The sequence below is a fragment of the Danio rerio genome, chromosome 2 (genome assembly GCF_049306965.1).
Source record: "Danio rerio strain Tuebingen ecotype United States chromosome 2, GRCz12tu, whole genome shotgun sequence".
Classification (NCBI taxonomy): Eukaryota; Metazoa; Chordata; class Actinopteri; order Cypriniformes; family Danionidae; genus Danio; species Danio rerio.
This window is the reverse complement of record NC_133177.1, coordinates 12349376-12372917: the sequence shown is the minus strand read 5'-3', so window position 1 is coordinate 12372917 and position 23542 is coordinate 12349376. Positions and strand designations below refer to the sequence as shown.

Below are 23542 nucleotides of genomic sequence, written 5' to 3'. Positions count from 1 at the left end.
TTCCTCATTCGAGTGTAAACTCTCGGTGATAATTAGAACAATCAAAACAAAACAAAACACAGACTCTTAAGTTGAACATGGGATCATCAATATGTACAAGGCACGGGATGATTTGGAAAAGTCAAGGTTTTGAGACAGTCAAAATTTTCTGCTATACCGCTCCTAAGGTATTTATTATATTTACATTTTTTTTAAAGTTTAGGACAAAGTATCTCCAGCAGAAAAGATATCCAAAGATGCCATTTAAATTGTAAATTTAAATTGTATCTGTGTAATTTAAACAAATAAAGCAGAAGTCAATGATTTATTTGAATTATTTAGCCTGACATGTTTACTGTTCCACAATATTTTAAATGTTTCCCAAATTAAAATATATTGTGTACAAAGGTTTTTGTTTTTTACCCAGATGTTTAAAAAGAACATATTTTAGAGCAGTAATCTCAATACTGTGATACTGTGAAATGTGATATTTATATCCAAAGTTATCATACAGTCAAAATCTTATATGCCTAATATGCACACCCAATGTTGCGTTTGATTGGCCTGATATCAAGTTGCGTTTGATTGGCCTCGCACTTCCAAGTGAGATTACGCAATTTATAATTGTTTCCTTGTTTATAAGTTAATCTAAGCTTAAATTAAATATACTATGTATGTGAGACTCTTATTTTGAAAATGGGAAGGGCAGGGAGACTAAAGCCAAAAGCTGTTGAATAAACAGGCTTTGCTTAAGCCTGCCATGCCTTTAAATTGTTTTCTATATATGTTGTTAAGCAATGCGGTAGAATGTCAAATGGTTCCACAATTGTTGAGCGAAACTGAAATTCAATACCTTTAAAGACCTTTTTTAAGACTCTTTGCATACATTTTAGAAGCCAATCACCACTTCAGGTTTGAACCAGTAACATTTAAAGTTGCGAATCCCAAGCTAAAACTGTATTTATATACTGAATAAAAATGTTAATCCAGCAGGTGGCGCAGTTACAACAGCAGGAATAACAGTTTCCCTGGTTCCTGCAGTAAACAAATGCAGCTTGATGTCAAATCTAGCAGGATTTGTTTGATTTCATAAACTACACAGCCTCCCAATATTCAAAGATTAAATGTAAACTTTAGCATACTGATACAAAAATGAATACCTTGTAAAAAAGCATTTAAGACTTTTTTATACTTTAAGGCCCTTAAATTTCTCTAAATTGATTTATCAATTTTTAATTCTTTTTAAGACCCCATGGACACCCTGAAAAGGATCCCAATTAAACATCCAAAACACATCTTTATGTCAGTGGTCACAAACTCAATTCCTGGAAGGCCGCAGCACTGCACAGTTTAGCTCCTCCAACCACTTCCAACTCACACCTGTTTAATAGTCTGTAGTAGTCTTGAACACCTTGATTAGTTGGATCACCATTGTTTGATTAGAGTTGGAGCAAAACTGTGCAGAGCTGCGGCCTTCCAGGGATAGAATTTGAGACCTATGTCGTATGTAGAGGCCGAAATTATTTCCTGCCTTTGTTTTCATTTACATTAAAGTTTCAAAATAGAACTCTAAATAAATCTATTGGTGCCTTTATCATGTAAAATTATATTATTTAATTAATGTTAATTTATCGAAATAGGTCACCCAGGTAGCTTTCTCTCTCCTAGCTAATCAAACATCTCCACCACTTTAGTAAAACATTTAACAATGCATTTACAGTTTGTTAAAATATCTTTTTAATAGTGGTGGGTCATTATCGGCGATAACACGAGACTCTCATCAGGCGATTAAAAAAAAATTCTCAAAGTTGGGTTGGGAGCTGGGTTTATTCTACGCTAGCTATGATGACTTTCACTTTGATATTTTGGCACGGATGTATATCTGGCTGAATTGCACTGTAGGTGGCGAGAACGAGTCTTCGAACCTGTGTGTAATCCTACTGTGACATTACCACATTAAACGTGATGTGGTAACATAGATGGTTCACTAGAGTGAATCTGATTAATGTTAGCTCCACATCTAACCATCAGGCACCTGTAGAGTTTATGTGTTCGAGTAAAACATATACAAATATAAATGGACTGGGTGCTTTTGAAAATGAATGACGGTGAATGAAAGTCAAACCGGTGAGCGTCTGACAAAAAAAGTGCCCTTCTAAATCATATCAGCAGGATGCCCTTCTGGGTCCTTCACTTACTTAGAAGACACTACTGACTACTCTTTCATGGACATCTGTAGTCTAGTTATCATCCTTAATAGACAATAATATAATTCAGGTGTTTACGTGAAGTGCTTTCATGTAAGAGTTTCCTGTAATTTTAACTGCAGTTCGGCAGATTCACTCATGAACATTTCATTCATGCCCCCGAGACAAACTGGGGTATTAAACGCAAATAAGGAGTAAGGACTGGTGAGTGTTATGGAATTTAATAACGCATGCCAAATGGAAAGAAAAAAACTTCCACATTTCACGATGCGTGTATATGTCTATGTGCGGATATAAATATGGCAAAAAGTCCTACATGACGGTAATAGTTTGATTGCTGTGTTTACTTCAATAATGCCACTAATATATATGCATACTGGCGAGGCAGTGGAGCAGTAGGTAGTGCTGTCGCCTCACAGCAAGAAGATCGCTGGGTCGCTGGTTCGAACCTTGGCGTTTCTGTGTGGAGTTTGCATGTTCTCCCTGCCTTCGTGTGGGTTTCCTCCGGGTGCTCCGGTTTCCCCCACAGTCCAAAGACATGTGGTACAGGTGAATTGGGTAGGCTAAATTGTCCGTAGTGTATGAGTGTGGGTGTGAATGTGAGTGTAGATGTTTCCCAGAGATGGGTTGCGGCTGGAAGGGCATCCGCTGCGTAAAAACTTGCTGGATAAGTTGGCGGCACAGCGGAATGAACCGCCGACAAGAAAATGAATGAATGAATATATGCATACTCCACGTGTCTTATTTCCGAACCTTTTTATTAACAATACCTACTCTCTCTAATAAACTAAATTAATGTACACAGAAACACGTTAAAGGTTTCAGGTTTCAAAAAACTTGTCAAAAAATATACCAAAATATGGAAGAACAACTCTTCCATTTCATCAACATAAGATTATTTTGTAAAAGTGAAACACTAATATTCAGACCTTTACTTATTCAAACATACAAAAGAATTAGTGCAGTTAATTAATCGTGACTAATCCATTAGATGTAAATATAAACTTTTTATTTACATAATTTACACTACCTGACAAAAGTCTTGTCGTCAATCCCAGTTGTAAGAGCAACAAATAATAACTTGACTTTTAGTTGGTCATTTGGAAAAGTGACAGAATGCAGATTTATTCCGATGAATCATCTGTTGAGCTGCATCCCAATCATCACAAATACTGCAGAAGACCTACTGGAACCCACATGGACCCAAGATTCTCACAGAAATCAGTTAAGTCAGGTGAAGGAAAAATCATTGTTTGCCAGGCCCAGTTATCATAGATGAACATTTTTTGAGTATGTCTGGGGTAAGATGAAGGAGGAGGCATTGAAGTTGAATCCAAATAATCTTGATGAACTTTGGGAATCCTGCAAAAATGCTTTTTTTTTTTTTTTAACCATTCAAGATGACTTAATAAATAAGTTATTCGAGTCATTGCAAAGATGTATGGATGCAGTCCTCCAAGCTCATGGGAGTCATAAACAATATTCTTTTTCCACTGCACCATGACTTTATATTCTATACTGTACATTATTTCTGTTCAGTGACAAGACTTTTATCTAAGCAAAGTCAGACCTTACTGTCTGTCAAAATCAACGCATGATCATATTTTATTTTGGTAAATTATGCGTAATCGAGGCCTTTGCCTTTTATAAGCCACTTTTAATACCAAATGTTCAACTAGAAGTCAAGGCTTTAATTTTAGTTCCTAAAACTTAGATAGACGACAAGACTTTGGTCAGGTAGTATATGTGCTTGTACTGTGTACATATATAAATGCCCACACATATATTCTTTAAAAACAATTTTATGTAAATGTCATCTTTTATTTTGTATGCAATTAGTCACGCGTAATCACAAGTATTTTTTTATTTTAAGGACTGCAAAAATAATAAATAACCATTTATTAGGACACAAACACATCTTATGCATTCCTCTTAAGCTTGACTCACCTGTCTATACATCTTCAGAGTGTCAGCTGGATTTTCTCTACCAAAGGTTTGATTATTGGTTAAAATGATAAAGACGTCCACAGTTTTCTCATTCTCCGAGGCCCAGGTGATGGGTAAAGAACAGTCTGTACTACCACCAGGAGTCTAGAGAGAAGCACATATACTGTAGATTATGATTATAGCACAATAAATATATTTAACAATTCCTTAATGGAATTAACTCCAATTGTTTTTTTATTTCTTTAATAAAAGGTATTTGATAAATAATTGTATTGTTTGACTACTTGATGAGGCAATTATTACATGGACATTTAGCAATAAAAAAAACAAGATTTTTACTACATTTTATACTAGGTAAGTTAAATGTTTTGAATGTTACAGCATGAGCTATAGTAGTCAACATTTGAAGTGAATCAAAATATTATTTTTTTAAATTGACCTAACGCAAGAATAGGTGTTTTTCAATAGCTTTATGGACAACTTTAATGAAAGGTTTTATTAACTTTAAATGTTAACTACTATATGTCATCAGAGTCCTCTTACCTGGATTAGCAGTCCTGCTACCTGCATTAATGTCATATCAGAAGAGACAGTACAGGGAAGAAGGTTTCCTTCAGAGAAAACCACAATCTGCGCGTTTGGCTCTGTTTGAGCAATTATCTGCAATTAAGAAGAAAATTAAATATAAAAAAAAAAACATTAAATATCTTCCTCAGTTCAAATTGGGATTATGTTTTTGTCTGGTTTCAGCCTGTAAAAAATAAATAACTGTGTCACTCAAACTCAAGACATCCACAGCCAGTCCATGTTCAATATTCAGTGACCCAAATTGCTGAAGACTCTCTTCATAAACGGATCATTGATCCAATGTCTCACTCAATTCAAAAACAGATTAATTTGAAATAGAACCAACAACAGTGCCGATATTTGTAGATCTTTCCAAAAAGACGGGGAATAAGATCAAGGATTTATTCCCATTTATGGTCAACAAAAACACAGCTTAACGATGTATCCTGTTTAAAACAATACAATAGAAACAATAGAAAAAAAATTCCTTGCTCTGTTAAACGCCACATGGTAAAACATACATTATAAAAATGTTATAGAAATATTAGCAACAGCACAAAATTACATGTTTTGCTCAATTTAAATTTTTTTCCTTAAAGCCTGATGCATCATATACAGTTGAAGTCAGAATTATTAGCCCCCCTGAATTATTAGCCTCCTTTTTTCCAATTTCTGTTAAATGGAGAATTTTTTTATTTACATTTCTAAACATAATAGTTTTAATAACTCATTTCTAATAACTGATTTATTTTATCTTTACCATGAACACAGTAAATAAAATTATACTTGATCTTTTTCAAGACACTTTTATACAGCTTAAAGAGACATTTAAAACCTTAACTAAGGGTGCTTTCACACATGTGAATCGATTCAGTTGTTCCGAAACAGAGATTAAAATTGTTACATTGTGGCTCTTTGCTCTTGGAGCGGTTCGCTTTCACACTGCAAAGTTTCTAATCGGACTAAAAGAGCTAAAACAAGTCACGTGCGAGTAAACTCTCCTCATATTGGTCAGAGTGTCAGGGTTTATTTTGCAGCGTCCCGCTCAGCTGTCAGGAGAGGTGGTGGTTTGGTGGTGCGCGCGCGTGACGTGTCTGAGGAGAGACACAGTGGGGAGGGGTGAGAAGGGTGCGCGACGATGCCTATTTGAGGACTGGGAGAGAGACGCGAGATTACTGGGAGATCATCACTCGTTTGCGGGCATCCGGAGACTCGCGAAACTTCCCGCCCTACTCATAATTCTCTCTTCATATAGCCGTAAGCCTATTACATATCCATAAAACACTGTGATATAACCACGCTCGGATCGGATCGCTTTCTCACTGCAATCGAACCGCTCCAGGGTTCGTTTCAACCGAGCCGAGACCACCTCATTCAAGCGATCTTGGAGCGATTACTTTGGCGCGGAACGGAGCGCGATTGCCCTGTTCACATATGCCAATCGAACCGCGCTAACTGGGCAAACGAGACACGTTCCGAAACAAAAGTGTAGGTGTGAAAGCACCCTAAGTTAATTAGGTTAACTAGGCAGGTTAGGGTAATTGGGTAAGTTATTGTATAACAATGGTTTGTCCTGTAGACTATCAAAAAATATAGCTTAAAGGGGCTAATAATTTTGACCTTAAAATGTTTTTTTTTTAAATATTAAAAACTGATTTTATTCTAACCAACAAATAACAAATAAGACTTTATCCAAAAGAAAAACATTTATCAGACATGATTAGAAAATTTCCTTGCTCTGTTAACCATCATTTGGGAAATATTAAAAAATAAATAAAAATTAATCAAATGGGGCTAATAATTCTGGTTTCAACTGTGTAAAAGAACATATGTAAATAGTTTTTATTTGCTTATGTTATTACTAAATGTTTTTAAAAAACTACTTATTTCCCTAAACATTATTTTCTGCTACATCTACAAGTGAACTAACTACCTTACAGACAGCTTCCGAGCTAACTTAAATTAACTAAATATAGGCCTTTCAGGAACTAGAGGACTAGTCAGGAAAGAGGGAAAGATGAATGCAGCATCCTGAATGAAAACCTGCTTCAGAGTGCTCTTGACCTCAGACTGGGGCAACGATTCATCTTCTAGCAGGACAATGACCCAAAGCACACTGCCAAAATATCAATAGAGTGGCTTCACAACAACTCGGTGAATGCCCTTGAGTGGCCCAGCAAGAGCCCAGACCTGAATCCTATTGAACATCTATGGAGAGATCTGAAAATGGCTGTACACAGTCGCTTCCCATCCAACCTGATAGAGCTTGAGAGGTACGGCAAAGAGGAATGGGCAAGAATTCCCAAACACAAGTGTGCCAAGCTTAAGGCATCCTATTCAAAAAATATTTTTATATTGACATTATGGCGTATTGTGTGTAGAATTTTGAGGAAATAAAGAATTTAAATAATTTTGGAATAAGGCTTAACATAAAAAAAATGTTGAAAAATTGAAGAGCTATGAATACATTCCAGATGCACTGTATCGCTAAGCCAACATGAAATAACATTATCATTGTTTAATTATTTTCCTTTACATAACTAATTGATATAACTTAAAAAGCAGCAAAGAATTTAGTAAAGTCCTGATCTTGTTGAGTTCATAAAGTTCTCGTTGCTATTTGAACATTTAATTTTCATCTCAAGTATGTAAAATATTTTCACATGACTTGCATAACAGAGTAATGTACTTGAGAGGCGATTCATTGATGTTTACGAGACCAGAGCGTCCCATCAGTAAAGGAATATGCGAGGAATGTGAAATATGCACGGGGTGGACCCTGACAGCCACACACGCACACTTCCTCCTCTAAGACCAAAATAATAGTTTAGAATATGACTCCAGGCTCTTCAGTGTGTCTGAGTGGGATAAACAGGCCTGTGGTCTTACCATACACACTGCCGCCGCTACTGCCACAGTGCTGATGGAGCTGCCGCGACACAAACTGCTCAAAGAGGAACTTATATCAACAGCCACCAAAAACCGCTTGCCTGTGGCCTCCATGGTCTGGGGACATGAAGAGAGTGGTGGGTTAACATCAATTAGATTTTTTTTTTTTGCTTATAGAATGCTGAAAACAAATCTAATCAATGATCTTTGGATGATGCCACTCACTGAAATGCTTTTACAGAACGCGCAGTCCAGTGCTTGAACAAGGTCTCTATCTGGCTCCCATTTCAGCTTGCTACGCTTCCCGTGACCTCTCTTATAGTTTTCAGACGCTGCAAGTATGTTGAATGGCTGTGTTTTGGCCTGAAAAAAGAAAAGAACACAAACAAACAAAATGGGTGTGTTTACATGGAGAGAGAGTTTTGAGCCTATTGTCATATCAGCTTCTCTGGCTACTTCATGGCAAAAACAGATCTAATTGAATAGCTTTTTATAAATAACACTGTTCTATAATAAAAAGATTTATAACGATAAAACTAAAAATACATAATGAACAAAAACTTGAAAAAAAATTGAAATCTTTTTTAATATTAACTTTTGACAAAAACATACAATTTTTGAAGGATTGACGTGAAAAACTCGTATAAAATCTCTCCAAATTAAAGCATTGTCTGAGAACAATAACATAGGGCTTTGCAAAAGAATACACTACCTGACAAAAGTCTTGTCTCCTATCCAAATTTTAGGAAAAACAAATGATAACTTCTAGTTGATTATTTGGTATCAGAAATGACTTTTATGAAAGGCAAAGGCCTCTAGATTACACTTATTTTACCAAAATAAAATATGATCATGCCTTGATTTTTAATTATTTAATTCAGACATAAAGGTCTGACATAGCTTAGACAAAAGTCTAGTCACTTGTCACAGAAATAATGTACAGTATAGAATAATAATTCACAATGCAGTGGAAAAAGCATTATTATTGTGTATGACTCCCATGAGTTTGGAGGACTGCATCCATACTTCTCTCTACAGTGACTCAAATAACTTATTAATAAAGTCATCTGGAATGACAAAGGAATCATTCTTACAGGACTCCTAGAGTTCATTAAGATTCTTTGAATTCATCTTCAACCTTCATCTTACGCCGCACATGCTCAATAATGTTCGTATCAGGTGACTGGGTTGGCCAATCCTGGAGCACCATAACCTTCTTTGCTTTCAGGAACTTTGACGTGGAGGCTGACGTATGAGAGGGAGCTCTACTCTGCTGAAGAATTTGCCCTCTTCCGTGATTTGCCATGTAATGGGCAACACTAATAGCTTGATACCTGCTGTTGATGTTGCCATCCACTCTGCAGATCTCTCGGATGCCTCATACTGAATGTAACCCCAAATCATGATTTTTCCTTCACCAAACTTGACTGATTTCTGAAAGAATCTTTAGTTTCAATAGGTCCTCTGCAGTATGTGTGATGATTGGGATGCAGTTCAACAGATGATTCATCTGAATAAATCTACCTTCTGCCACTTTTCCAAATGACCAACTAGTAATTACTAGTTAGTAAGTCAAGTTATTATTTGTTGCTCTTACAACTGGGATCGAAGACAAGACTTTTGTCAAGTAGTGTATGTTTGACAATAAGGTTGCTATTGTAATACTGGCAATTTGAAGCAATTTCTCTTTTTAGTAGATGCCCATGAGTCAGTCTAGTGTGTCACTATAATTCCAAAACATTTAAAATTTGAGCATGTTTACATGGACCTCACATCAGTAATCTAATTACAGTACTTACCCAATTTTGAATAGGACAATATTATGGATTAAGGTGTGTACTCGTTCAAAGGATTAGTTCACCTAATAATGATAATTCTTGTTATTAATTACTCGCTCACATGTCATTCCAATCCCAAGAGCTATGTTCATCTTCAGAACACAATTTAAGATATTTTCAATGAAAACAGAGAGCTCTCTCATCCTCCATATTCAACAAGGGTAACAACATTTTTAGAAAGGTACCAAAAGTATTATCAAAACATTCCATATGAATTTATTAACTGTAATGAAGCTCCTAGAACAGTTTTGTGTGTCAAAGCGAAAAACTTTTCGGCAATGTTTTGGCTTTTGCTGAGTCGATTGAAGGTGTTAGGTTCCCTTACTGAGCTTTGAAAATGTCACGACCCTTGTTGACTATGGTGGATGATGGAGCTCTCAGATTTCAGCTAAAATATCTTAGTTTGTGTTCTGATGATGACTGATTAATAACAGATTTTGGGTAAGTATTCTTTCCATGTTCCTGTTTTATATAACGGTGGTTCCCAAGGTGGGGGTCGCGAGACAATTGCTTGCTGATTTCCAAGAATATCATACATGTTATTAAACAATTAGAATTACCATATATAACTCATAACCTACAGAAGATAAAAATAGTATTTAAAAATTATATTTATAAATAAAACATGCAGATAAAAAGCCATCAGCCTGTCAATTCTAATACTAGATTAATTCAACTGGACTGAACATAGATGACAATTTCCAAATGGCAAATTTTCCAAAATCAAAAATAGTCTTGTGCTGTAAACATTGTGCCCATCATTCTCATTAAGTGAGGTTAATATTAAATGAAACAAATGAGTTGTATAAACTATATGGTTGTTAAGACAGTTGCACTTTTTTGTATTGTAAATAAGATTGTTTATATAGTTCTTATTGGTGTGTGTGCACCATTGTGTGCAATGTTTGTATGTTTAACATCACCTCCGAGTAGAGTGGGGGGTCGCTGGAATTGTTATTTTGGTTGTCACAAGCTGAAAAGTTTAAGAACCCGTTATATGTTACTATACATAGATTAATAAATGGCACACAAATTATTACCATATTCTTTATCTTTGTTATGGCATCACATACTGTTTTTTGGTGTTTAATTTTTCATTGTACGAAAGCTTCAAGTGCAGTTAATTATTTGTCATAATATACAAGAAAACAGATGACGGCATATACAAATTCTTGATGAAAACCAACAAAGTGTTGACTATTTCTGAATCACAAGTTTTTAAATATTTCTGTCTTGTTGCATCTGGTGTAATCCTGACATGGTGTAATCCTGACTATACATTTCTGAATAACTGAATTAAGTAGATGTAACTTGAAAGAGTACTAATGAACTTGTGCCTGAGTGCTAACGGCCGTCACCTGTATGTGCTACCTGTCCCGAGTCTCACGAAGGAGCTCTGGATCTTAAAAGAAGAAGAGATTTGCTGCGATCACACTAGAGTTTGAGTTTGCGAAATTCTGTGGTACGGTGCTGGGAAAAGGGGTGGGATCCATATTTTAAATTTCTGTACAGAGAAGTTAGTTTTTGATTTTCTGGTCTCACGCAATCACATGATGCGATTTCGAAGGTCAGAGTTCACCAAGCTTGAACTTTGCAATGTAGCAAACTGCAAAACTTGTAACACGAGCTTGCGCTTCCGGTCTGCCACATGTATATGAATGGAAGTCTATGGGAAGAAAAGTGCAGTGTGACCATGGCTATAATAGTGGAAGAAGAGAGAGGACCAGGTCTGGACAGTTTGGGTCCTATCTCACACCCGGCACAATACTTGTTTGCTAGTTTCAGCTTGGCACAAGAGTCGTTTTGAGTCGTTGCGTCACACTCTTTAAATAGCAAATGCATTTGCGCTCATATGTGCGCCCATAGGCGTTCTGGTCTAAAAAGGAAGGCGTTCTGAGGCGCACTGCTGGCACTAAGGGTGTCACGATCCTCCAAATCCTCGATTTGATTACATTTTCGATTCTAAAGGCACGATTCGATTTTCGATTATGAGTAATTAATTAATTAATGACCAATTAATTATTTGTAGCCAACCGTTTAAACTACCTGACCTGCATGGTCTTTGTTTTAACCATAAACAAATCATACAGTAAATGAATAAAGGCAAGATACACACATAATTACCACCTGTCAATCACTTTTTCTGCGGGACTCTGGAATAGGCAGTGATCTGTGTCGTTATAATGGTGTCGGTAAAAAAGACACAACCAACAGGAACCAGCCAACAGTATCTGAGGTGTTCGCTAAAATGACTAAGTACAAGTGAGTGAAAGATTGAAGCAGTCCTTTGACTGCCTGGACCTGCTGTCTCGAGCGCAAGGCTGTATGTGCGTCTGTGTCTGTGTGGTCACGTGATGTGCATTTTCAGAGGCAGAGAGGAAGGAGGGCTGAAATGCCATTTAAAAACAAAGACAGTATAAACAGGGCCTGAGTGTGTACTTTTCGCGAGCGGATTTGCAACGGGGGCGGGCGGAGGATCGCGATGCCGGTGTTTTCTATCAGACGAACCGTATGTAATACGTACATAGCAGAGCTTGCAAAACTGTGTTTTTTTTTGTCGACAACACGAATGTTGTCAACATAACTCACTGGAAATCCAAAATGCTTAAATACCGGCGACTTCATTGAAAGAGGAGAGGGTTTAAGTTCTGTCGACGGGTCTCCTGCTTCTGCAGTTTAATAAGCACTTCAACAAGCCTGTTTTTTCCTGCTTGGCAAGCCAAGCTGACGTGACATGGGGGCATGGCAGCATCGACGATTCTATTTTTTGATTCAATAATTGAAATTGAGCATTTATTTCGGTCGATTTCGATTAAAAATCGTGACACCCCTAGCTGGCACGTTGCTATTTTGAGAAACTATAATAGATTTTTTATTAGGCCAAATCAAACCCGGTCTAAACTCCAGCGCAGAGTTGCGCCTCGCTTACACACTGCTTAATAGCCTACACACAAGATGTAGAGCAATACGCAAATATCTTTACATATGAAAAAATTTTAATATTAAGGATAGGCCTATATATATAGGATATAATAAGAATATTTAAAGGTTATAAATATAAAGGATTAAAATATTACAAAACATATTATTTCCTAGCCTACATAAATAAATAAAAAACACTGTTTTTTTGCCTTCTTCATCTCGGGAGGCTTTTTCAGTTCATTCATAACAATTTGCTTTTGTATAAAGTTATTATTATTAGCAGTATTATTTAATATATCCACATTTATATTTGATTTATTAAAAACAAGCTTAGATTTTCCCACCTGCAGGTTTTATACCATATGGGGCACAGCATGTGTTTTAGGATATAACTCAGGTTTTTGAGCACACTTCGTTATTATTGTTTATTTATTCGTTTGCTGGAAATTAGAACTGAATTTAGAAATTGTTTTTAAACAAATATTTGTGCTTAACAAACAAAATTAATTATTTATAGGCTAATTGATGTCTGTGCGTAAAGGTTTCCACATCCACGAGAGCGAAAGTGAAAGTAGATCGATTATCTCTCATTCTTGCGCGGTAGATGCTCTGTTTAACTGTTTTCTGTTAAAATAACTGTTAACTGTTTGCTTGTGAAATGCTCATTTTTTCCACTTCCACTTACTTTACGTCCTTTAAATAGCAAATGCGCTTATGGCGCAACGCAGCTGGCTCTTAAAGAGAATGGGAAATGAGACTCTGATTGGTTTATTCTCAAAACACACCTATAACTCATTAAGAAAATAAACTCAACCCTTTTAGACCATGCGCCACGGCGCAAAGCAGATTTTTCCGGCCTTAAATTATCAAATGGATTCTGACAAGCCCTGAAAGGGTTTGCGCCCTGCGCTTTCCGTTTTGCGCATTGACCGTCAAAATAGAGCCCTTTATGTTTGTTTTGATTTCAGTTTGGCAGTAGTCTCCGCAAGGAGCTGACACCGGTTTGTTTTGTCAGTATTAAAATCATTTAAAAGTTTGTCGGTTCTCCACCTTCTCCTTCCGGATGACCAGGGAGCCATTCAACTTCATTACATAACTATTGTCTTAAAAATACCTTTTTCAGAACAGTCTCTTCCTGAATCCTCCCACAAACAGCAGCAATGTCAGGACTTCCTGGTATAAGAACTTTGTTTGCTGTCAACTTCCCCAAATGCTTCAATAAAACAGCCACTGGCATTTCTTTGAGCAATGCTTTCCAAACCTAAAAAGGATCAAAAAGAACATTGGCATTAAAAACATACTTAAGAAGTCTTGGACAAAAATGCACCAAAATGTTTATGGTGCCACATAATTACTTTAATTACCATAATTACTTTTTGCCTTTAACAGTTTACCAGTTGCATACATGAGTATTTAAATGGTTTTGTTTTTGAGCAAATAACACTGAAAACACACAAAAAATCTTTTTTTTTTTTTTTTTTTTTTTTACACTAAATATGTAATAATTAATTAGTCAAGTGTGGCAAAACCTCTTTGGACTTGAGATGGTTGGTGAGAAGCTGCTCTTTCCCCAGTCTCTGCTCCTCAATCAGATGAATGAGCTCCTGTTCATCAGTGGAGTGTTTGACTTTTTCAACAGCTTCCAGATACGCAAAAACCTTCTGCAGATCCTCAGATTTGTCTTTCTCAGCATATGCTTCCTCAACCCCTTTCCATCCTTTCGTGATGTATTTGCAAACGAGAGCAATGTCTGTGTAGAACAAGAACACATACTTAATTTTAATCTGTGATTTCTGACACAACAATTAAAAATTTTATTTTTATTTTTTTACATAGAGTATTTGTGCTTTACAAATATAGAAAGTTCTGACTTTAAAACTTTGATATGATTATTTATAAATTGTGATAAGTGCTAGAACAGTTTTAGTTGGCACATTTATTTTATTTATATTGTGACAGTAAAAAGTATTTAATAATAAATGCAACATATATGAAAGTCGCATTGCTTAGTATTACTTAAAAATATATATAATATAATATAATATAATATAATATAATATAATATAATATAATATAATATAATATAATATAATATAATATAATATAATATAATATAAGAAAATACAAAATTATTCAATTAAATTTTGTACTAAGCAAATTAAAAATAAATTATTACATATAGAATTTTGGCATTTGAATTTAATACAATTTACATAGGAGATTGAATTTATATACATAGAAAGCATAAAGCATAACATAGCATTAATATTTCAAAACTTTTTGTGAAAATTTAAAAATATGGGTGAAATAATGTTTTATTATTCAAACATTTATTTTGCCATGTACTTACTAAAATAAAAGTATAATTGAACATTAAATTATCACATATTTTAACAATTTGAGAAAATTATAATTAATAAAAGTAAAAGTAACACCTGACAAAAGGTTTGTCAACATGAACAATTGCTACCATTAATGCAATTTTAGTGGGTATCTTCTGTGAATTATGGTAAAAAAAAATGTTAAACATAACGAAACGTTAAACAAAAGAAATTCTGCTTATTTATTTAGACGTTGATGCAAGAAAACGTTTTGTCTTTTAACCATTTATCAAAATAGTACCAGCGTTTACATACATTTGTGATTGTCTCTCTTCTTAAAAAATGTAAAAATGTTATGTATATGTTTGTATGTATGTATATAGGGGGCGAGGCAGTGGCACAGTAGGTAGTGCTGTCGCCTCACAGCAAGAAGGTCGCTGGTTCAAACCCCGGCTCAGTTGGTGTTTCTGTGTGGAGTTTGCATGTTCTCCATGCCTTCGCGTGGGTTTCCTCCGGGTGCTCCGGTTTTCCCCACAGTCCAAAGACATGCGGTACAGGTGAATTGGGTAGGCTAAATTGTCCGTAGTGTATGAGTGTGTGTGGATGTTTCCCAGAGATGGGTTGTGGCTGGAAGGGCATCCGCTGCGTAAAACTTGCTGGATAAGTTGGCGGTGCATTCTGCTGTGGCGACCCCGGATTAATAAAGGGACTAAGCCGACAAGAAAATGAATGAATATATATATATATATATATATATATACATACATAAACACACACACACGCACACACATTATTAGCCCCCCTGAATTATTGGGGGGCTATTTTTCCCCCCAATTTGTGTTGAACAGAGATTTTTTTCAGCACATTTCTTTTATATATATATATATATATATATATATATATATATATATATATATATATATATATATATATATAAAAACACGGAGAGTCTAAAAACTCTTTTGTATAAGAAACTACAAGTGATTTTACTCACATTTCAAGATTATGAGGCTGAGCGGCATGAAATCTCTACAGAGATTTCCCAGTATTTCTCTGTTGCAATTGGGAGATCAAAATAATTAACCTCAAAAAAGTTAGAACAGTGCAAACACTACCAGATTACTGTTGTTTGCGATAAGGAAAAATCCTAAACACACACATGGATTTCTTCTTTCTTTCTGTTTACTGAACCAGTCTGCAGTAACTCATAAGAAACAGATGATCAACCAAAAAGTAACTCAGGGTTAGATAAAGAGTGTAACACAGAATACATACATTCCTAATATTTGAGTCCTATCTCACACTCAACACCCTAAGACTGCTATGGTATAGACCAGGGGTGGGCAAACTCGGTCCTGGAGGGCCGGTGTCCTGCATAGTTTAGCTCCAACTCTAATCAAAAACACCTGAACATGCCAAAAAGTGTCTTCAAGATCACTAGAAATCTATAAGCAGGTGTGTTTGATTAGAGTTGGAGTTGAACTGTGCAGGACACCGGCCCTCCAGGACCGAGTTTGCCCATCCCTGGTATAGACAACACTGGAACATACAAAATAGAGTGAGATCAACTTAGAAAGTCACTTTTTTAATCAGCTGTAGTTTAAAATTACGCTGGGTTTTCCCTCCTTTAAGGGCTGATTATGCGGTCTGTGTCACCATATTGTTGATGGCGCTGTATCTCCAAAACTATAAATATTTAAAGTAAATAAACTGCATATTCAAACTTTCCTTATGAATAAACTGCATTGTTTCAATCAAAACAACTACATTCTCGCCCTAAAAAGCCTTATGCTGCGTTCACACCAGATGCGGCACGCGTGTCAAGCGCGAGTGATTTACATGTTAAGTCAATGCAAAAGCGCGAATAGACATCCTGCGGCGCGATATGCGCGAATAGCGCGGCGCGAATGACGCAAATTGCGCGCGAAAAACGAGCGTTTCGCGCAAATCTCTCGATTTCGAAAATCTGAACTTCAGCGTACATTCGCGCCGCGTAAACCAATCAGAAGCTTGCTCTTGTGGGGGCGTGATTGTGACGTAGAACCTGTTGTCGGTGTTCCGAGGGAAATCCTCCAGCCTTCACCGACAACAGTTCATCAAACTCGGCTTGGCTAAGTTAGAAGCACCGCTGAAAGCCTCCGTCATCTAGGTTAAGTTTCTGGAAGAGTTTATGAGCTCACAGAGCTGAATGCACCTCTGAAAGAATGTAGTGGACTCAGACACAACCCTAAAAGTATCAACGCTGTTTTTCAGTCTTCATAAAGCACATAAACACTGTTATTTTCTTCATAAAATCCATGTTAGCCATTTAGCTATGAAGCTAGAGTTTTCGGGCAGACAGAAGCCCTGCCCATCACGCGAATCCGTATCTGTTCTGATGTGAATTTGACACGCGAATGAAGTGGGGTTTGACGCACGTATGAAGCGAGTAAACTCAAATGTTCACGCAGCTATTTACGCGCAAGTAGCGCGATTTATCCGCGCGTTCCGCGTCTGGTGTGAACACAGCATTAAAAGTACATTATGTTGTCCAATAACTGCAATATTTGTCAAACTGTAATGAGTTCTGAGTAATGATCTGCTGTCAGTCTATTTGGGTGGAGTAATACGGTTTGGTAAGGAGGCTGTAGGAGTTCTGATATTGCAGAATATCTCACTGCTATCAGCCACTCAAATTCGAGAACCAGACAGAACTGTTGTATAAATAAAAATGATTAAAAAAAAATAATATTTTAATTATTATCCAAATTATCACACTTGAAATCATTAAACCATTGCTTCCTCTTCACGTCAAACCATTACTCAAGCACTCACTGTCATTAGCAGGCTTCATGTGGGACAGTCTGAGGAGGTCCTGATGGGACCAGCCTGCCCTGTGCTTGCACTTGGTCACTGCTTGCGCCAGACTTATCCCATCCTGACCATTGTACCAATCAGTCACGACCCTCCGCAGAGCCCGGCCCCACATCCCAGAGCCCTCCTTCAACTCCTTCTTATACTGCACGAATGTAAAGAGCTGCATGGGGGACCGGCAGAGTTCCTTCAGTGCCCGTAAAGCGGCCTGTCTAGTTTTACAGTCTGCATGCTGCGAGCAGACAGCCAGAGTAAAGAGGCCGGGGTTTGGACGGACAGCGCGGCCCTCCAAATTGAAGCGTCTGACCTCGTCTACCACCTCAGACCCACGACCCCCCTCGATGAGCTGCATTAAGGAGAGGGCATTCTCGATGCCCAGAGGACACTCTTTAGTGCTGTATGTGGAGCTTTCAGAGCCGTAGCAGAGGAAGCGGCGCAGACATACAGCTGCAGTCACTGATCTGTCCGCCGAGTTCAGCACCTGTTCGTTAACAACTGACAGCTGCTCTGGATGAGATGCTGGATCCATAATTAGCCGTCCTACAGACAAACATATAAAACATATACAGATATTAGACTCACAGCATAGAACATCAACACTAAGTTGCCCTTATTCTTCGCATACAAGCAGACGCAGCAATTTGAATCTCTTTGGCCTAAGCCTTCCGATCTTATTTACTTCCTTTCAATTTTAGACGTTAAAAACCCCTCGTTACACTGCTTGATGATCCAAACTGATATTTTCTCATTATATCCAGCTATGTCTGTATAGTCATGGACACACTTGTTTGTAGAACAAGTAGTTTGACCGTTTTCTGCCGTTTATCATTCCTAATCATTTCTCCCACAGAGAATCGATTCTAATACAATCACAAAAACGAGCACACTTTCACATTGAAGAATAAGGTCAATAATGTAATGATAAATAATCCAACTAATACATCTATGGTACTTTTTAAATTTCCATATATGGTAATCACCCTGAAATTAATTAATAAGTAATTAAATAAATAATTAAATAAATATATATATATATATATATATTTTTTACATTTTAAACATTACTGTGTGCACATAAATCTATTGTTCAAATATTAAATATAAACAAAAAACAATATATATCAACCATGGCAACACACATTACATGTTCCAAGAAAGTACCATGGTATTATTTTAGGAGCACCATATAGTGAGTAAAGTAAGTAATTACAAATTACCCAAACCTGCCTAGTTAACCTAATTAACCTAGTTAAGCCTTTAAATGTCACTTTAGGCTGTACAGAAGTGTCTTGAAAAATATCTAGCCAAATATTATTTACTGTCATCATAGCAGAGATAAAAATCAATTAATTAAACTATTATGTTTAGAGATATGTTGAAAACAAATCTTCTCTCCATTAAACAGAAACTGATTGCTATGATTAATAGATATATTATATAGGGCATTTATTTTGGTTTATATTTAAACAATAGATTTATATACACATAGATGGATAGATAGACAGACAGACAGACAGACAGACAGACAGACAGACAGACAGACAGACAGACAGACCTTATTTTTTATTTACTAATAACAACACTTGTCAATATTATTTATACACAATAATATTTATACTTTTATAAGTAATAATAAAAATTTTTAATATATTAGCTTACATTTTGAATTCATTTTTATATAATTAAACAACCTGTGTCTATAAATCTATTGGTTAAATATAAGAAATATATAAAATGACATATATTATAATACATCTCACTATCCATCTAAGTTATCTATCTATTTATCTATCTAGATGTAGATTTTTAATAACTAATAACAACATTTAATAATAACAATGAGTGAATAAATTATACATATATATATATATATATATATATATATATATATATATATATATATATATATATATATATATATATATATATATATATAAAATTCAACAAATGGAGAATAATATATTTTAAAAAGTCTTGTAATGTTTATACTTATAGCGTTTGTTTGTAGCTACTTATTTTTCCAAAAAGCTAAGGAAAAAAGTAAAGATGCTTGACGTTAATAACATTAAATGACTTATGCAGATTTATGTTAATAAATTGTTTATCACCTAAACCATGATATATTTTAAAGTCTCTGCTCTTCAAATCGTGTGAGACTGAGCGTATCATTTTGTTTTGTCAGCTTTATGAGGCTCAGATCACTAGCGCCTTTAATCCTGTTAGCCAGTTAGCAATTGCGAGCAAAGCCTCTTTAAAATACACTCATATAGCCTGTAAAGTTAACACTGAAGTGCTCCATCAAACCGAAACAACATCAACACTGTTCAACAACATCAAGAGCACAACCTTTAAACCAGACTCGCGATGATGAAGAAGGGAGGGGTAGACAGACATCAGTTAGCCTGATGCTAATATACATCACTATCTGGCCGCTTAATAAACTCTCTCACTCTCTGCAAGAACAGAAATGTCGCAATACGTCTTGAAAACTTTTAATAAGTCCACAAGCTTCCTACCTGTTGTTGTCCTTCTCCAAAAGTCTCTGGATGTTCCGAGAGTTACAGCTCCTCCCTTAAAATCAGACTCAAAGAAGAAGAGCAGTGCGAAGATTCCCGACTACACGATGGCTGTAGCTCAAAACCTAGTTCCCTTGCTAGGTAGACATCACTGGCTAGCATTGGAACGTGATCTGCATCTGTTTAGTTAAGACTAAACGTTTGGGTTATAATAATTTGAGGTGTATATAGATAGTTTATTCTCATTTGGAGTCGGAAAACACTGTTCATTCCTTAAAACGCCGTCTATGTAGGCAGTGTACTAGGTTGTGAGACATAGCCCAAGACAACGTCCAGACGTCGGTAAGAAAATAAGCATTTTTTTCGCTTTTGTCCTGGGAAAAGGGATCAAGTGATTAAATATCAGTAAACTTAAAATTACTTTGTAAATGTTTTGTAGAGCTTTGCAGGATAATTCTATTAATATGTCAAGTTATAGGGCAGGCTATATTTTGTTCATGAATACCCATTTTATAGGATCCCATTTATACTGTAAAAATATATATTCAAACATTAGCCTACGTTTTTCCTATGTAGGCCTATGCATTTATTTATTTAGGTTATGTGTTTATTTCAATCCCATTTTTCTCATTTTAACCCCTTAACTGTCTGTCACCTTAATGAAGTTTTCCATTAAAAATTTAAATCAGTAATAATACTCTTTTATTTAATTAATTAATTAATAAAAAAAAAAATATATATATATATATATATATATATATATATATATATATATATATATATATATATATATATATATATATGTTAGGGCTGGGCGATGTGGGAAAAAAAAATCCAGATTTTTTTATAAAGTTTATCCGATTAACGATTTTTTTTTTTTTATTGTGTAACTAGTCAACTTAAAACATTACAACCTGACTGAAGTAACATTCTCTTTATAAGTAACTTGAAAAATCATCTGGTTAAGGAACACTGTATTTTTAATGGCCATGCCATACATAAATTGGACGACAAGGTGTAAATTAATGTAAAACAAATTCACGAGTTAGATATCGTTGCAGAAGATTTAATGTTGACACACAATAATGATAACTTTATTTTTCATGCTAAATATTTATCACACGTTTTCTAATAGTTTAACCCAGTGGGATATTGTATCATATTCACATTAATATTTCATGCAGTTTACTTCACTATATTGCAATTAAACCCTAATCTTTAAAACTTTTTGGATTGTTTATTTATTTGGATGTAATTTAATCTATTTTAATATAGCTATATATTAATTAATTAATAAATTAATGAATGAATGAATGAATGAATTAATTAATTAACTAATATAGCTAGTTCATGCAGCTGCTAGAGTGCTTTCTAAAGAAATATGATCATATTATTACTCCAGTTCTTTCATCATTGCATTGGCTCCCTATTAAATATTGTATAAATTTTTACAATTTTATTGACTGTCTACAAAGCCATGAAAGGCTTAGCTTCCCAGTATTTGAGGGAGCTCCTGGTGTATTATAGCCCCTCACGTCCACTGCGCTCAATTAATTCTGAACAATTGATTATTCCCAGAATATCAAACTCAACTGTAGGCAGTAGATCTTTCGCTGATCTAGCAACTAAACTCTGAAACAGCCTTCCTAGCACAATTCGCGAAGCAGACACACTCTGTCAGTTTAAATTTAGATTAAAGACATCTCTTTGCATAAGAATACACATAAAACACAAATGCTGTCCTCTAAAGGATTGTTAGTTTGCATTATTTAGGGCAACCTTAGCCGGGAACACTTCCCTAAAGACATTATAATTTGGACGGCATCTGCACTTATCTTTTTTTATTTGATTCCCGAGGTTTCCATAATCATGGACCAGGCTGTATCCTGAGCAGCTGCTGTGGTGGTAATGGAGGAGTGGAGAACATCAGACTGATCCTTGTAAGACCCTAGTGACAGACCAGTCCTAGCATTGATCCTGAAGGGCCAGCCTGTACACCAGATGCTCTCCCACATGTAGCTTCTCCACGATGGATTCGTGCGTTCTCCAGCCTCCAGCGCCTAGATTGCAGTTCTGCACAAGACCTTTGGCCATAGGAGAAATGGTCATGCCCCCAATATACCTGGTTTCTCTTAATGCTCTCAGTGAAAATTAAACCACACTAAACTGAACTACAACACAAAACTGGACTTATACTGTTTCAGTTTACTATTATCTTCTATGTGAAGCTGCTTTGACACAATATATATTGTAAGAGCGCTATACAAATAAAGATGAATTGAATTGTATATTTATAGTTATGAATTGAATAATTAAAATTTTGATTTCATTGTAGTTTGTTTAATTTTCCTGTTTTTTTGTATATTTTAACCACGTTTTATTATATGTTATTTGTATTGCAAATTAAATTAAGAGAAATTTTAATTTGTTTATTTTACACTTCAATGCCTTTTTGAAGCATCTAACATTTCTATAGACCACTATCAGTCCTATATAAAACCTCTTATATATAGCAAGAAAATAATTTTTATAGATATTATAAATATGATTAGGGCGAGGCAGTGTCGCAGTAGGTAGTGCTGTCACCTCACAGCAAGAAGGTCGCTGGTTCGAACCTTGGCTCAGTTGGCGTTTCTGTGTGGAGTTTTGCATGTTCTCTCTGCCTTCGCGTGGGTTTCCTCTGGGTGCCCCAGTTTCCCCCACAGTCCAAAGACATGCGGCACAGGTGAATTGGGTAGGCTAAATTGTCCGTAGTGTATGAGTGTGTGTGTGGATGTTTCCCAGAGATGGGTTGTGGCTGGAAGGGTTGTGGCCGCTGCGTAAAAAAAAAAACTTGCTGAATAAGTTGCCGGTTCATTCCACTGTGGCGACCCTGGATTAATAAAGGGACTAAGCCGACAAGAAAATGAATGAATAAATTTGATTAACAATTCTATACTATATAGCTATATTATAATTATATTATTTTTTAGCTATACAGCACTTCAAAACAGTACAAAAGGGAAGAGCGAGGATGAAAGTAACATTAAAAACTTATTTTTAAAAGATAATGTTTTTACCCTGTTTAAACGGAGTCAATCCGGCTGGACTGGATGACCTATTAGGGCTTGGAGGCGAGGTCTGCCATGGGATTTCAGTCATTTATAACTCACTGTTATCAAAAAAATTGCCTCTTATGGAGAGCCTAAAATCACAATGGGAGCAGGAACTGGGAGATGAGATAAGTCTGGAGCTGTGGGCTGATGCGTTAGAGGAAATCCACTCTTGTTCTGTCAACTCCAGACACTGTCTCATTCAGTATAAAATTATACACCGGCTCCATTATACCAAGACAAAACTACATAAACTTTTTCCTGATACCTCTCCCTTCTGTGATAAATGCAAGACTGACTTAGCCACTCCCTTACATAGTTATGCTCTGTGTTCTAAATTGATCCCATTCTGGGCTAAAATATTTAAAATTCTATCTGAAATTTTACATTGTGAATTAGTTTTTGACCCAC

At 35.8% G+C, this 23542-nt stretch overlaps 1 protein-coding gene and 1 long non-coding RNA gene across 5 annotated transcripts in view; one reads left to right on the top strand and one right to left on the bottom strand.

Moving 5' to 3' along the window:
• Nucleotides 1-20363, bottom strand: part of ro60 (Ro60, Y RNA binding protein) — a 489528-nt gene extending 469165 nt beyond the window's left edge. The window contains exons 1-9 of one of the 3 annotated variants that reach the window (XR_012388813.1): nucleotides 20040-20085; nucleotides 17485-18063; nucleotides 13879-14099; nucleotides 13464-13610; nucleotides 10351-10400; nucleotides 7815-7952; nucleotides 7590-7706; nucleotides 4677-4793; nucleotides 4134-4277 (exon numbers count right to left, since the gene is read on the bottom strand). Coding sequence is in view for 1 of the 3 variants with exons in the window: in NM_001037397.2 (NP_001032474.2) it covers nucleotides 4134-4277; nucleotides 4677-4793; nucleotides 7590-7706; nucleotides 7815-7952; nucleotides 13464-13610; nucleotides 13879-14099; nucleotides 17485-18052 (1452 nt within the window). In the remaining 2 variants the exon portion in view is untranslated. Of the gene's footprint in view, nucleotides 1-3272; nucleotides 4278-4676; nucleotides 4794-7589; nucleotides 7707-7814; nucleotides 7953-10350; nucleotides 10401-13463; nucleotides 13611-13878; nucleotides 14100-17484; nucleotides 18064-20039 lie in introns of all 3 variants that reach the window. The other 2 variants (XR_012388809.1, NM_001037397.2) reach the window with 2 other exon arrangements.
• LOC141377818 (uncharacterized) lies at nucleotides 7552-22371 on the top strand. 2 transcript variants are annotated; one of them, XR_012390801.1, is made up of 2 exons: nucleotides 7552-7726; nucleotides 21897-22371. It is a non-coding gene; the product is annotated as an uncharacterized lncRNA (long non-coding RNA). The 2 variants fall into 2 exon arrangements; XR_012390792.1 differs by lacking the exon at nucleotides 7552-7726 and adding an exon at nucleotides 20110-20381.
• Nucleotides 22372-23542: the final 1171 nt, after the last annotated feature.